The sequence below is a fragment of the Protopterus annectens genome, chromosome 9.part0 (genome assembly GCF_019279795.1).
Source record: "Protopterus annectens isolate FY-2018-M chromosome 9.part0, PAN1.0, whole genome shotgun sequence".
Lineage (NCBI taxonomy): Eukaryota > Metazoa > Chordata > Ceratodontiformes > Protopteridae > Protopterus > Protopterus annectens.
Genome location: NC_056743.1, coordinates 1,935,214,538 through 1,935,230,784, shown reverse-complemented (window position 1 = coordinate 1,935,230,784; position 16,247 = coordinate 1,935,214,538). Strand labels below are relative to the sequence as shown.

The window sequence follows — 16,247 nt, the reverse complement described above, 5'->3', positions numbered from 1 at the left end:
CAATGGAAGCAATGGGGATGTTTTGCCAGTTCATGGTACACAGCCCAAGTCAGGGGGACCAGTATTGGGTAAAGACCTCATTGTCATTGCACGTATCAAGAGAGTTGTGCCCATTCCCAAGATGCACAGGTGAGTGAGTGCACCTTCCCAAAATCTGGTCGAGGATGAATGGACTTCTGCATGATCACTGTGTATTGGCTAAACTATGTGATAAAAGCTTGTCTGATGGTGGGTCACTGTCACCTGGGGATGTTCAAGTCAGCACTAACATGGGGATAATGAATGTCTGCACCAGGCTACGTTTTCCAGTGCTGGGTCCCTGCAACTATGAGATGAGGTACCATCAGATACCAACAACTTGTATGACATTAACGGACAGACTTCTCAGCCTTAGCATGTGAAAACCCAGTGGACCACCTCACTTACTTCTATCCAGCCATACTACATTAGAGGGAAGACATGGGGAGAAAGGTCTATGCCCTTACTGTAATCACAAAGGACAAGAATAAATACTCTAGTGGGAGCTGTAAAAGTTCAGTGGTCATTTAGACAAAGGAAGAGTGGCACTAACACCCCATAAGGTGCACCTGTCAAGTCAATGCTGGAAGTCCTCCTCTCATGGGCCCTTCATCTTGGGCCAATGTACAGGATAAATAAAAATTTAAACCCTTGCTAGTCAAGATGCAGAGGGCAGTGTGTGAATACAGTGATATCTTTGGGACAGACTTCCAGCAGGCAGCGAATGATGTCAGAGTCTGTACACTTCACTTTCTTCTGGTGTTACGGCAATGACCTAGGTGTTACGACAATGACCCATGCACACTACAGTAATAGAATTAAGAGCCCAACAAGCTCCATGATACAAGTGGTGGACCTCTTGGTAGGGAAGCATGCAATAACCTCCTGTGGGCAGTGGCTGCACAGCTGACAAGGCTTGTCTTGGGTGGGAAGGGGTTAGGACAAACTCACAGCAGTGGTATGATGCTACTCCAGAAACCTCAAGCTCATTATTGGCCATGGATGTAAGTCGGGGTAAGCCTGGGAGAGACTAAGGTGGGTCCAGGAGACGTGGTGCACTAGGAGAGTGGCAGCAGATGGTCATCTGTGGGAAGAGGAGAAATAACAAATGCAGGCATCTAGCAAGAGGAAAATTTCAATGGCAATGTATGTTACTGGCTAAGAATGCCAACATGCACATCTGCACCACTGGCAATGGGTTTGAATGTGAACCTAGGGAAAATGGCTCAGGAAGCTGATGACTCGCTCTTCGCCTTATAAAGTGAGAGTGAATAATGATAACTGGTCATCACCCCCTTGTGTAAGACTGAGACTGGGACAAGCATATAAATGTAGACAAGAGTGTACTCACTCCCAAGGTCATGCGGCTATACTTATCAATGCATGCAAAAAAATACTGACAGGATTACAAGATGTCTGCTCTTTTTGACCAGTTGACAATGCGCATTCCTCCTTTGGCACTTGCAGATTACAAGACATGGAAAGTACAGTTGTGTACACTTACCATAAATGTAGATGTTCGAGTGTATTCACTGTTGCAGTCCTAACATATGGGTTATCCGACTCCCGGTAGCCCTCAGCCAGCCCGAATACCAGAGTCCTTGGTATATGATGTTGGCTGCCGTCGGTTGTAAAACTGATGTCAAAACGTTGGGTATAAAGGGAGGCAGTAGATGCCATTTCCTCAGTTTTTCTTGGCTTAACTGTCAGGAGCCCCCAAAAGAAGGCTAACCCAGGAAACATGCCATCCAAAAAATAAAAATAAGTAGTTTGTGCCTTAGGAACACAAGGGGAATGGAGGGTGGGAAACCTGGACTGCAACAGTGAATGCACTCAAACATCTACATTTATGGTAAGTGTACACACCTGTACTATGTTCTTCATGTTTCACTGTTGCAGTCCTCACATATGGGTTGATTCCCAAAGCCCAGGAAAAAGACAAAGGGTGTAGGAAGGATCACAGATTAAGGGTTGGTAAGAAGGCCCTGCAAAACTGCAGAGGTAAAACCAGCCCTGGACTTAGAAAACAAAGGTAGATTGTAATGCTTTGTGAAAGTATGGACAGAAGACCAAGTAGTTGCTTCTAGAATGTCCTTAGTAGGCACACCTCTCAGAAAAGCTGCAGAGGTAGAGGCTGCCCTAGTACAGTGGGGGTCCTAATATTCTGAGGGGGAACCTTCCCATGCTACAGGTAACTAAAAGTGTATACAATGAGCAATCCATTTGAAGATAGTTTGTTTCGAAATAGCTTTACCTTGAGCCCCAAGAGCAAAACTAACCAACTGTTCAGATTTTCGAAAGGATTTAGTCCTGTTTAAATAAATTCTCAGCGGTCTGTGCACATCAAGGGAGTGCAGAATCCTTTCCCCTTTATTCTGGGGATTATTGAAAAAGGTAGGCAGGTGAATAGATTGGTTAAGGGTCAGACTGGAAACCACCTTGGGCATAAAGGAGGGGTTAGTTTTCAGAGAAACCCGATCAGAATAAAAAATGATGAAAGGTTCTACTGCAATTAAGGCTTATAGCTCTGAAACTCTTCTGGTTGAAGTAATAGCCAAAAGAAAAGCAGTCTTCCTGGAGATAAACTTCAAATCTGCAGAGGCAGCTGGCTCAAAGGGAGGTAGAGTAAGCTTTTCCAGGACAAAATTTAGATACCAAGCAGGAGTAGGAGCTCTTCTGGGAGGTCTAAGATTGCTAGCTCCCCTCAGGAACTGCTTCATTAAGGGGCGAGAAAAAATGGGTTGCTCGAAAGAGCAATGAGCAGTAATTGCTAAAGCATGAATTTTGATTGAAGAAAATGACAGTCCACCATTAAAGCAAGCCTGCTAGGTAATCAAGAATGAGGGAAAGAGAAGGATGAGAAGAGTCTCCTTTAGCCAGCATCCAAGAGCAAAATCTCTTCCATTTATCTGCATAGGATTTTCTGGTGCTAGGCCTCCTGGCCTCGAAGAAATTCCACCACCTGTTGGGAAAGATTTAAGGAATTAACCAGGCAGTTAAATACAGAGTTTGAAGATGAGGATGAAGAAACTTTCCCCCATCCTGAACCAACAGATCTGGTACCAGGGGAAGATGACAAGGCTGAGCCTGGGAAAGGCTGCGAAGAAGGGGATACCAATACTGCCTGAGCCAATCTGGTGCTATAAGAATAGCCCTGTGCTTTTCGTCCCTTATCTTTGTCAGCACTCTGGGAATGCATAAATTGAGAGTTGTGCCCATGGAAGTACAGCACATCCACTCTCCAAGCTTTGTTGTGAAACTCCCTGGTGCAGAAGGTTGGAAGAAGATGACTGGTGTGAGAGGAAAAAAGATCCACTTGTGGAGTGCCCCAATGCTGAGTGATGCGATGGAAAATGAGTTTGTTCAGTTGCCACTCATGAGGATCCAGAACAGGTCTGCTCAATTGATTCACCAAGGACTTTAGCCTCTCTGGAAAATACTGGGCTATTAGATGTATGCTCATGGAAGCTGCTAATAACCATAGTCTCATGCCTTGTCTGCACAAGGGATAAGAGTCAGTCCCCTGCTGCCTGTTGATGTACCACATGACTGTGGTATTGTCTGTCCTGAGCAGCAGAGTCCCAGGGTAGAGTAGGCCCTTGGAAGCCAGCAAGGCCTGCTGCACTGCCATCAATTCCTTTAAGTTTATGTGCAGGTGAATCTGCTGGGTGATCCAAGTCCCCTGTATGCCCCCCATGCATAATCTGAGGCGTTTGTGGCGAGAGTCTGGCTGGCAGGAGGTGGGCGGAAAGGCAGAACCTTGTTCAGAGAACAGGCAGTCACCCACCAGAGGAACTCCATTTGTAGACAGGGAATTAAGGGAAGAATCAAGTCTACGTCCTGTGCGTCTCAACACCAAAGATTCTTGAAGTACCACTGAAGTGTTCTCGTATGCAGCCTTGCATATGGGATCATCAGAATACATGAAGCCCAGTGCTTGCAGGAATTGCCTTGCAGAGAGCTGGGTCATGCTTGCCAAATTCTTGAAGTAAGCCAAAAGATCTTGCTTCTCTTGAGGGAGGAATACCATCTGGTGTGGCTGTATTCAGACTCGCTCCCAGGAAAACAATCTCCCTTGTAGGAACCAACTGATTTTTTTCATTGTGTGTGTAACCCAAAGAGGTGAGAATGTTCTTCACGAAGTCCAAATCCTTTTCTAGTTGTTCTGGGGAGTTTGCTTGAATGAGACACTTGTCCAGATAAGGATAAATTTGGAGGTTTCTCTGCCTGCAAAAAGCAATAGCCGGAGCCAGGGACTTTGTAAAAACTTAAGCCAAAGGGCAGTGCAGAGAATTGAAAGTGTTGCTCCCCAGCCCTGAAGCAAAGGAACTGCCTGCAACTTTCCCTTATTGGAATGTGCAGATAAGCCTCCTTGAGATCCAAAGTTACCAGCCATGAATCCTTGACCAGCATGGGTAGCAACTGTTGAAGAGTGAGCATCTTGAACTTGGGAATCACCAGACAAGTGTTTAGAATAGACAGATCCAGAATAGGGCACCAGGTGCCCCCTTTTTTGGGTACCAGAAAAAGTCTTGAATAAAATGTACCAGAAAAAGTCTTGAATAAAAACCTCGGCCTGCCTGATTTGCAGGAACTGGCTCCATAGTCCCCATGGTCAGTAGAGAAGAAATGTAACTTTCTACCTCTGTCCTGAGAGTCCTGGGTATGTCCAAGTACCCTTTCGGAACAGGGAAGGTGTGAAAATAAAACTTGTAGCCTTAGTTTACAATACTGAGCACACATCTGTCGTCTGTGATGGTAGACCATACCTCTACGAACCTGGCTAACCCCCCCCCCAAAGGAAACCCAGGGCCCACAGAGGTAGGTACAAGAAGGCCGGAGTCATTGAGAATGCTTGCTTTGGGAAGCTGGCTTAGAACTCCAAGATTTAGCCGAAGAAGAATGCCATTGTTTAGCCCTTTGAGGGCCAAAAGCCTGTCCTCTGGAAGATCTGAAACCCCTAGGCCTAGAGTGATCCTGCTTGCCAGGATCAGGGAAAGACCAATTCTTGGAAGGGTAATGCCTACTGAACCGAGGAGGCTGAACCTGCAGGAAATCTTTTACAGCTTGCATAGATTTTGCCTTTTCCTCCAACTTCAGTACCTCCTCAGCCTCATTACCAAAAAGATTGTCCTTGTCGCAAAGGAACATCCAGCAATTTAGATTTAACAGGTTCAGAAAGAGGCTGCTCCCTGACCCAGGCATGCCTTCTAATAATGGAACCCAGTGGCTGATGCTCTGCAGGAAGCCTCCAAAGTGTCAAAAAGTACAGTTGTGTACCTACCATAAATGTAGATGTTCGAGTGTATTCACTGTTGCAGTCATTACACTTGGGTTATCCTGCTGGCAGGCTACCCGCAGTCGGCCAGAGTTCCAAAGTCCAGGTCCGGTGTCGGTTGCTGTCGCCTCTTCCCTGACGTCAGAGCGCCAGGGGTATAAAGGATGCAACCGACGCCATTTTCTTCATTTTTTCTTGCCCCAGATGTCAAGTGCCCCCAGATAGGAAGGCTGAAAAAATTATGCCAAAAAGCATACATGTAGTAAAATAAACATTTCCTTCATCTACAAGCAAATACACCACATAGGTTGTATAGAATACAGAAGTACAGATAAGACCCAGCAAAAGAAAGGGGGATGGTAACCTGGACTGCAACAGTGAATACACTCGAACATCTACATTTATGGTAGATACACAACTGTACTATGTTCATCGTGTTTCACTGTTGCAGTCATTACACTTGGGTTGAATCCCAAAGCTGAGGTTGGGTGGCTGGGCCTAAATAAGATGATGAGAGGCTACCAGGCCCTGCAGAACTGCAGTGGCAAAGCCTGCTCTGGATTTAGAGTAGAGAGGTAAGTGGTAGTGCTTGGTGAAAGTGTGCACTGAACTCCAGGTTGCAGCTTCTAAAATGTCTTTGGTTGCTACTCCTCTGAGAAAGGCTGCTGAAGTGGCTGCTGCTCTGGTAGAATGTGGCCTAATGCCCTTAGGCACTGATTTGCCATGTTGTGCATAACAGAAGCGAATGCAGTGACCTATCCATTTTGAAATTGTCTGCTTTGAGATAGGCTTTCCTTGTGATAATGCAGCATAGGCTACAAACAGTTGCTCAGTTTTTCTGAAAGCTTTTGCTTTGTCCAAGTAGAATCATAGCTGTCTGTATATATCCAAAGCGTGCAAAAGTCTCTCCCCTTTATTCTAGGGATTTGGACAAAGTTGGCAAATGAATGGTTTGGTTAAGAGCCACATTGGAAACCACCTTTGGCATGAATGTTGGGTTTGTCCTTAGAGAGACCCTGTCCTGGTGAAAAATGATGAAAGGCTCCACTGCCATTAATGCCTGTAACGCCGAGACTCTTCTTGCTGAAGTTATTGCTAGGAGCAGAGCAGTTTTCCATGATAAGAATTTTATATCAGCTGTGCTGGCTGGTTCAAAAGGAGGCAGTGTGAACTTTTCTAAAACAAAATTGAGATCCCAAGTAGGTACTGGTGCTCTCCTTGGGGGTCTTATGTTTTTTGTCCCTCTGAGGTACTGTCTTAGTAGTGGATGTGAAAAAATAGGAGGTTCCGTATTGTAATGAGCTGAAATGGCAGAGGCATGGATCTTAATAGATGAGGATAGGCCTTTGTCCAGCATCTCAGTTAGGTATTGTAAAATCTGAGGTATATTTGGAACAAGTGGTTCGAGCCCTTGTGCCTGGTTCCAAGCACAGAATCTCTTCCATTTTTCTGCATAAGGTTTCCTAGTGCTGGGCCTCCTGGCTTCTAAAATGACATCCATAACAGCTTTAGAGAGAGGTGTGGTCTGAGTGGCTATATTATCTGCCATGCAGCCAGATTTAAGGTTCTGAGTTGACTGCGCAGAATCTGATTGTTTTGTTGAGTCAGAAGATGAGGAATTTGAGGTAAAGGCCACGGTGGGCCTTGAGACAAGCTCTTTAGGATTGGGTACCAGTGCTGGCATGGCCAGTCTGGGGCAATCATGATCATTTTTGGCTTCTCTTGTCTGACTTTTAGGAGCACCTTGGGAAGAAGGGGCAGTGGAGGGTAGGCATAAACTGTCAGGGTTTTCCAGCTGAATGATAGAGCATCCACTTTCCATTCTTGAGAGTGGTAAGTTCTTGTGCAGAATTTCTGTAGTTGGCAGTTGTGAGGGGAGGCAAAAAGATCTATGTCTGGGTGTCCCCATTTCCTTGGTATCATGCTGAAGACCTGTGGATTTAGTTTCCATTCGTGAGGATCCATGAGCTTTCTGCTTAGTTCGTCTGCCAGTGTATTTTTCGTCCCTGGCAGGAATTGCACCTGCAGATGTACTTGATAGGTCAGTGCTGTGTTCCACAAAGTTATGGCTTGCCTGCAGAGGGGGTAGGAATGGGTGCCCCCTTGCTTATGTACCACATAACTGTGGTATTGTCCGTCTTTATTAATAGTTGTCCTGGATGTAGTAGGTCCTTGAAAGCTGTCAGGGCATTCTGTACAGCTAGCATCTCTTTTTGATTGATGTGAAAATGCATTTGTTCCTTGGGCCACATGCCCTGAATACATTTTCCTGCCATATGTGCCCCCCCAGGCATAATCCGATGCATCTGTTGTTATTGTCTGCCTGGCTGTGGGTAAGGTGAAAGGCTGCCCCTTGTTGTGGTTGCAGGCCCGGGACCACCATCGAAACTCCTGTTGTAGGCAAGGAATTAAAGTTATAGTTTCCAGGCTGTGGCAATGTTGAGTCCAAACACTTTTTAGATACCATTGTAGTTTCCTCATATGCAGTCTTGCATATGGAATTAGTAGAATGTAGGACGCCATGAAGCCCAGGGCCTGCAGAATTTTTCTTGCAGGGAGCTGGGTCTTTGTTGTCATCATTTGAAAGTAATGAGTCAGTTGCCTTTGCTTGTCTGGCGTGAGATAAGCCATCTGGGAAGTTGTATTTAAGCTTGCACCCAGGAATATTATCTCTTGAGAGGGCACTAGTTTTGATTTACTTTCATTTACTGTGTACCCTAGGCAAATTAGCAATCTTTTTACAAACGCCAGATGTTTTAGAAGAATGTCCTTGCTCTCTGCTTGAATAAGGCAGTCGTCCAAGTAGGGATATATTTGAATTCCTCTATCTGCAAAATGCAATTACTGGTGCCAGGCATTTTGTGAAGACCCTGGGCACAGTAGATAAGCCAAAGGGCAGTGCAGAGAATTGGTAATGCATTGAGCCAGCTATGAATCTGAGGTATCTTCTGCAAGATTGTCTGATTGGAACATGCAGGTATGCCTCCTTGAGGTCCAAAGTAACTAGCTAAGCCTTCTTGCCCAGCATGGGTAGAAGTTGCTGCAGTGTTAACATTTTGAATTTTGGAACATCCAGGAAAGTATTTAGGATTGGCAAGTCCAGTATTGGTCTCTAGGCTTTGTCCTTTCTGGGTACTAGGAAAAGTCTTGAGTAAAATCCTTGTCCCTGTTCTTGCTGTGGTATTCTCTGAATAGCTCCCATGTCCATGAGAGCAGCAATTTGTTTTTGTGTCTCTGCCCATTGGTTTTGTGGCAGGTCTGGCATACCTTTTGATTTTGGAAGGGTGTGAAAGTGGAACCTGTAACTCTGAGAAACAATATTCAGTACCCATTTGTCCTAGGTAACTGTGTGCCAATTTTGTGAGAAGTGCTAGCTTTCCCCCTAGGGGTGCCGCCAAAAGTGCTTGGCATTTGTAGAGGGAAGTCATTGGGACTGTTTCCTATAAGGTTGTGATTCGTCTTCGCCTCCTTTGGGGGCTGAAGCACCTCATTGTTTAGGTCTGTAGGAGCCTTGGGGCTGAGATCTGCCTCTTGGGCGTCTGTATCTGCCTCTTTGTGGCCTGTCGGACACCTGAAAGGACCAATTTTTTGAAGGCCAGTTTCTGCTAAACCTAGGTGGTTGAAACTGTAAGAAATCCTTTACTGTCTACATTGATTTTGCTTTATCCTCCATTTTCTTTAACACCTCTTCTGCCTTAACACCAAACAAAGTATCATGCTGTAGTGGAACATCCAATAATTTTACTTTAACATGTTCAGGTAAACTTTGTTCTTTCAACCAAGCATGCCTTCGAATGACAGAGCCTGTAACTGCGGCTCTACATGAAGCCTTTAATGAATCAAAACCACATTGCAGAGTATGCTTTCCCACTTGTTCAGCTGCATGCAATAAATCCTGCATTTCCTTACTGTCAGGACTTTCAGTTTGTAAGCATTTTTTGTTTTAAAGACATGAGGTGCTGTTGATATTTAAAGCATGTGAAACTGGCAGTTTAAAGCCCTTACAGCTAAAGTAGCAGAAGTGTAAACTTTTTTCCCCCCATCTATCCAGAGCTCTGGAATCCCCATCAGAGGGGACAGGGTTTTTAGCAGTGGAAGCCTTAACCCCTTTGGGACCCTAAGAAATTGTTTCTGGGTCCGCAGCAGGGTTTTTGTAAAGAAATTTATGAGAGTCAGGGACCCTGTAGTACCTGTCTGGCTTGACTGGTGCAGGGGGTAAAGAATCAGGAGACAGACTGGATTCAGAGAAATCATCATCAACAATATCAAGCACAGGGGGGATAGCCAGGGGTCTGTGCTGAGGCAATAAAAGAAAGTCTCTGAGCCTTTTCTTGGATTCTGAGTAATCCTGGCTCTCCCAATGGAAATGCTCCCTCATGGTGTGCAGGGTTTCCCCAAAAGAATAATCCTCAGGCGGAGAGGCTGAAGGTATAGATTCTTCTGCATCAGAGTCCTCATAAGGAGGGATAGGAATCAGAGGAAATAGAAACCTGGTCAGAGGAATCATAGTCAGTGTCTTGCCTAGGCCTTTTATCAGGAGGGGGATGGGAACCCCTGATCAAAGTAATTATGTCTTCGGCCATTTTAAGCATCTGTTTCTTTGGCATGGATGACTGTCCAGGAGAATGCTGTACTTGTTTCCTTGTCTTTAATGGTGTTTTTGACTTTGCCTTGGCTGCTGCAGTGGACTCAACAGTAAGCTGTGAAGGTCTGAAAACACACTCAGAAGCTGCTCAGCGGCTCCAGACCCATTTGAGGGAATAGTTTTCGCAGGCCCAATACCTTGAGTTTCCAGAGGCCTAGGTGTATCCACGTGGGAGTCTGATATGGCCTGTGGCTCTGAGGTAGCGGGTGTCAGGGGCTGCGAAAGCACCTCACTGAGAACTGGCAAACCGGCGACTGGCCTAGAAGAGGCTTTGTCGTCGGTTCTGGACCTCGGATGCCTGTCCTTTTCTTTGTCTTTGTGTTTTTTTATGAATTTAGGTCGTCGGTTGTTCCGACGGCATTATGTAGTTAAACCTTCGGCCAAAGTAATGTAAAGCAAAATCAAACAGACGCTTAATAGTGCGTTTGTTGAATCTAGCACAAAACAGACAACTAGTAACGTCGTGGTCAGGGCCTAGGCAAGGAATACAGTAAGAGTGAAAGTCCTTATGAGGTATTTGCTTCCCACAAGAAATACAATTGTTAACTTTTACTGACATCGGTCTGGAGCAAGAAAAAGTTTCCCCAACGGGGTACTTAGCTTTATTGAATACATCAGTTCTGAAACTCTATTTTGAAAATCTCAGGAGTCGGCCAACCGGCACTTGCGAACTGCTTTTGCTTCGGGCACCGTGCGGCAAGAAAGACTGAAGAAAATGGCGTCAGTTGCATCTTTTATACCCCTGGCGCTCTGACATCAGGGAAGAGGCGACAGCAACAGACGCCGGACCTAGACTTTGGAACTCTGGCTGACTGCGGGTAGCCTGCCAGCAGGATAACCCAAGTGTAATGACTAACTGTGAAACACGATGAACATCCACAATGTAATGAATGCTTATTAACTAGAGTGGCAGAATTCAGTAAGTCTTGTAAATCTTTATTCTCCGACACGGAAGGAATATCCCCAAGTTTAGTCTTAATAGACTCCAAAGTATGTTGTTAATACTTAGGCATGTGAAAAAGGCAATTCACAGATCTAATGGCAAGGGTTGCAGAGGTACAGACTTTTTTACCCCACCTGTCCAAGGCCCTAGACTATCAGAAGGAACATTGTTTTTAGCAATAGTAGCCTTAACACCCTTAGGGCCTTGAGAAATAATCTCAGGATCAGCAGTAGGGTTTTTAAAAAGGAATTGGTGAGAATCAGGAAGCCTATAATACCGATCTGGTTTTCTGTGGGCAGGAGGGACAGAATTAGGAGTTAAAGAATTTTCCATGAAGACATCATCCGCAACTTCCAAAACTGGAGGTATAGCCAGAGGCTTATGCTGTGGCAAATCCAAAAATTCCCTGATTCTCTTCTTAGACTGGGGAAAATCCTGACATTCCCATTTAAAGTGCTCCGTAAGAGTATGCAAAGTACCCCCAAAGGAAAAATCTTCTGGAGGGGAGGCAGAAGGGATAGAGTCCTCCACATCAGAATCCTCAAAGCCAGAAAAAAGTTGAGAATTTCCTTCTTCACCAGCAGAAACACTGGAAACCTCAGGATCTGAGACGGACAAAACACCAGGAGACAATTCCCTAGCCCTCTTGGAAGGTGGAGAATGAGAGCCCCCAAATCAGTGAAAGATTACCAGCCATCTTTACCAACTGGGACTGAGGCACAGGAGGGGAAGCCAACGCCCTCCTGTGAGAAGGTTTGCAGCTGGAAGGTTTACTAGCAATCCGCAGGGACTCGGGAGGCCTAGCAACTGCAAACGTATGGCCTAAGGTAGTCAGTCTGGATCTGGTCTCATGTCGAAGAGAAGAGGTGTCAGAATCCGGTGCCTGACTAGTGGCTCCGGACCCATCTGAGGCGGCGACAGGTGGAGGGTCTGAAGACGAAATAGCAGACTGCGGCATGGAGGACTCAGTAAAGGTCTTGGCAGAGGCCTGCAGCTGAAAATCTGCAGACTGCAGGGGCTGCGAAAGCGCCTCACTGACTACCGCTGGGCTGACTATCAATTTCACTGGTGCATAGTCAGCAGATTTAACCCTAGGCCTGATGCGGTCCTTGTCTTTGCGTTTCCTAGATATATACTCCATTCTGATTAATTTAGGCCAGACTCCGAAATGTTTTGTACAAAATCTTAGTTCTACGGCGTATGGTACACGGGTTAAAGGGGGCACAGATATTGCAATTAGGGACGTCCGTGCTCAAGGCCCAAACAAGTTATACAGTAGGAATGAAAATCACAGTGCGGAATCTGTTTTCCACAGGCAAGACAGTTATTAACTATATAACATTCGTTAAAACAAGAAAAGAGGATCCCCAACGGGGTACTTATCTGAAGACTTCTTCAAACTTGGCAGTCGGAAAGCAAAAAGAGGGTAAACGGCCGACTGGCACTAGTGTGAATTGCATCTGCTTAGGGCTCTGCAGCAAGAAAGACTGAGGAAATGGCGTTGGCTGCCTACACCTTTATACCGGACGTTCTGACATCAGTTTTACAACAAACGGCAGCCAACGTCATATACCAAGGACTTTGGTATTCGGGCCGGCTGAGGGCTACCGGGAGCCGGATAACTCATGTGTTAGGACTGCAACAGTGAAACACGAAGAACATTGGCTCTTCTCATACCACTAGAACTTGCAGATTATGGAGGTTAGTCCTGCTTCCGGAACTCACCTAAAGTAAGCAGGTCATGTACATTACAACCCTCTATCCAGAAAAGCTTCCAGACAAGAATGCAGATAAGATGACTAGGTCCCTCCTAATACTATGGACAGCACCACCTGATAAACAGATTCTAGGCATACTGTGGCCAACAGTAACATCCCAGCAGGGAATACGACTATGAACCAAAAAGCAATGTGAACAAATTCTAAACTTGCCTAATAGTCTGCTTGCAAACAACTGGCAAAACGCTTTCAAAAAATGACACAACAAATGACACTTCATAACAAACTCCTCAATCTGTGAAGGAAAACGTGAACTTACAAATGCTCTTCCAGCTTCTTCTTGAGTAGGGAGGACTACAGGAAAGAAAAAAATAAAGGTGAGAAATGAAAGACATCTTTTACATGTGAAATCTAGATAATTTAATTCTAATGAAACTGTCATGGTACCTCAGAAAATGCCCCCTCCTACTGTCAGAATATGACATTGTACAATAAACTGGTTATTTTTCCATTATCAACAAGAACTGCAAAGATCTGCTTGTTTGTAGCAGCAGGGCTAGGCACATGGGGATGCAATCAGACTGACAACAATTTTCATATGATCAGTCCTAGACATTCTCCTGGTTAACACATTTCTAACCTACCCATCAGTTACAATCCAACTCTTGTTCAGGTTCAGTGAAAGGATGTAGAATCAACAACAGGCTTTGCCATTCCCAGCCAGGCTAAGACAATTTAGTTCTTGTGCATAAAGGGCTATCCCCTGACTATGAAGCATGCAGCCTGGACTTGAACAGTGGGCATGCTGTCTGAGCAGTATGCAGAGAATTGGAGGTGGCCACAGGTAACTGATAACTCAAGGAAGGTAGATGAGGGCTTTACATCGTGTCATTTGGGTAAGACCAGAAGGATACCTCCAGGTGCATGTACCAATCAGGCAAGGCTGTGTGATGACAACACGAGTAAAACACAAGGGCATTACGGACTAGCCAAGGATACATATCACGCTCACACACACACAGACCACTCTGGGTGGACATCCATAGGCAAAACAGAATGGCCTGCAAGATGAAAGCAAGCAGGTCAGTCCAACTCCCACCCCAATCTAAAATAAGATGCCAATAATGCAAATACACCTAAAAGGGGAGATCCACCACAGGGACATGTGGGGTGCTAAAAGGCACAGGGACATAGGGAATGAAAGTGTCACTGATGGCCAGACTGCACAGCTGGGGGGTGGACTGTGGGAAGTCATTTCAAATGGAAAAAAAAGTGTAAGCTTTTCTACTACAAAATTAAGATCCCAAGGAGAAGGCATCCATTTTGTAGGTGGAGTAATCCGTAATGCTCCTTTCATAAACTGTTTCACTTGAATAAGGAAGAAAGGGGATCCACAGTCAGAAATTGCCAAAAGACCAATCTTAATGAAAAAGTAGAAAAAAAGGCAAAAAAAGGCCGTACGTTAATAAATCACACAAATACTGCAGAAGCAAAGAGGGTTTAAACCTTAAAAGGATCTTGGTTTATTCATTGGCAAAAACTAGAAAATTTGTTCCACTTAGGCATATATGATTTTCTAGTAGCAGGTTTCTTAGCCGCCTTTAATACCTGCTGCAAAATCTTCAAAAGGCCACATGTAGAACTTAAAGGTTGGGGAGAATATCAAAGAGCCCCTGCCTTGTACAAGCAAGTCCATCTTGTGAAGCAGCCTGTGGTAATTGCCCCTGGCAATATTCAAAAGGAGGGAGAAAACATGGTTGTCTAGACCAAATGGAGGTGTTAGTATTATTTTTGGAGTTCTTTTGTATTTGTAAGATGCTAGGTAATCAAAAGGAAAGTGTGGAAATGCACATATAGGAACATTTGCATCTATGTAGAGGGAAAATGCATCAGTCTTCCAAACCTTTATGCAAGGATTCCTGGATAAGAACTGCTTTAACTATCGGCTGTAAATGCAGACAAAAACTGGAGTTCCCCATAGTGGGATAATCTCATCCATGGGGCTTGTCAACATACCCAGCTGCCTAATTAATAGCACTAAGCAAGCACCCCGAGGTGTAACTTCCACTTGTGGTGTCTATCCTGGTTCTGCCTAGCTTGTCTGCCACAACATTCTGCTTTGATGGAATGTAAGTAACCTGTAGGATATAGTGAACTGCAGGGCAAGTTCCCATGCTAGCACTGCTAATCTGCAAAGCAGGTAAGATCGGTGCCCCCTGCTTTTGTCTCACGACTGTGGTGTTGTCTGTGACTAAGAGAGGTCCTGCACTCCACAGACAGGTCAGGGTTTTGAGATAATTTAAGAATGGCAGAATTTCTTAGACATTTGTGTTTCTTTTTGTCCTGGAGGTTTCAAAAGACCCTGTATATCTTCACTCATTTGGACACCACCCCCTTGCAAAATCTGGTACGTCTGTGGTTACAGATTGAGAATGAGCCTGGGGGAGACGGGAGACCTGGACTAAAGGACAATTACTTCAACCACAAATGAAGTCCCTTCTTGATAAGTTCAGTACCAGCATATGGAAGGAGAGGGGGCGCCAGTACAGAGTTCAGACCGATTTCAGAAACCACCAATTTATTCTCATATGTAACCTAGCTAGAGGAATCATGAGAATTGTGAAAGCCATAAAATCTAATATTCTGACACAGTTTCTCGCTGTTGAGTAATTCTGACAACAAAAGAACTGTTCTTTGCAAAAGTCCACTTAGATCTGAGGAAGAAGGGTGGTGTCCAGGAAGACGGCCTTCAAAAATAAAAACTTTCAGTGAGGAATGAAAGATAGCTTTTCTAGGTTTAACTGAAATTTTAGGTTGTGAAAATTGATTACAAAGACAAAAGACGAGAATGTTAACCTGGAAGAGGGTCTGCAAAAATAAGGCAGTCATCTCAAAGCCTGCATAAACTAAAGCACTGCTGGTGATTCCCTGCTAGGTGAGGAAAATAAACCTATATTTTTTATCTATTGGTTACAGACATTATATACGTTTTACCTGCTCAATTTTCTTTTCTGTTTTAACAAAATGTACTTGGCCTGGTGTTTTTGTTCTATATGAGAGATGGACAAATTACCTAGGCTGCACATTTCACGTGTTTTTTCATTGGTTAAATTGCTTCTTGGATGATACTTAAAATAGAGTGAATTTCTGAGTTTTGGTCTTTTTCTGAAAAAAATTTCAAGCCTGCGTAAACTAAAGCAGGTAATTCTGTTCATTTTTCTCACCCGACCTCCCCTTTATTGAAGCTGACCACCCTCCTATTGTAAATTGAGCTTAAGCTCCTACCTTTCTATACTGCTGTTGATATCTTGATTTGCCTTTCCTCGTGCTTACATTGAAATAGTGCATTTTGCCTCTCATTGTCCGTTCTACTGATTTACTTGCTCTGAATTCATCATCTATCTAGCTGTTGGATAGCATAGTGCATTTGTACACACCAGCAGGCACTAGTTTTTACATCAAAAGGTCAGAGGACTTTCCATCTACTGCACTGGGAGGTAAAGTTGGGAAACGCTTGAGATTTCTGCATAGAGTTTTATTGGTTGGAGGGTTTATTAATCCGCTTATTTGGTTTTTAGTGCCTTTATAATTCCTGTACAACTGAGTGGTTCCTGGCTCATTTATACAAAGCGAAGTACTTTTATT

General features: G+C 44.5%; 1 protein-coding gene across 1 annotated transcript in view; it reads right to left on the bottom strand.

Annotated features, from left to right (window-relative positions):
• HOOK2 (hook microtubule tethering protein 2) overlaps positions 1 to 16,247 on the bottom strand; it is a gene marked incomplete in the record, with an annotated part of 1,827,100 nt that overhangs the window by 596,736 nt on the left and 1,214,117 nt on the right. Inside the window, 1 exon segment of the mRNA XM_044084742.1 lies at positions 12,922 to 12,956. Coding sequence (XP_043940677.1) covers positions 12,922 to 12,956 — 35 coding nt within the window.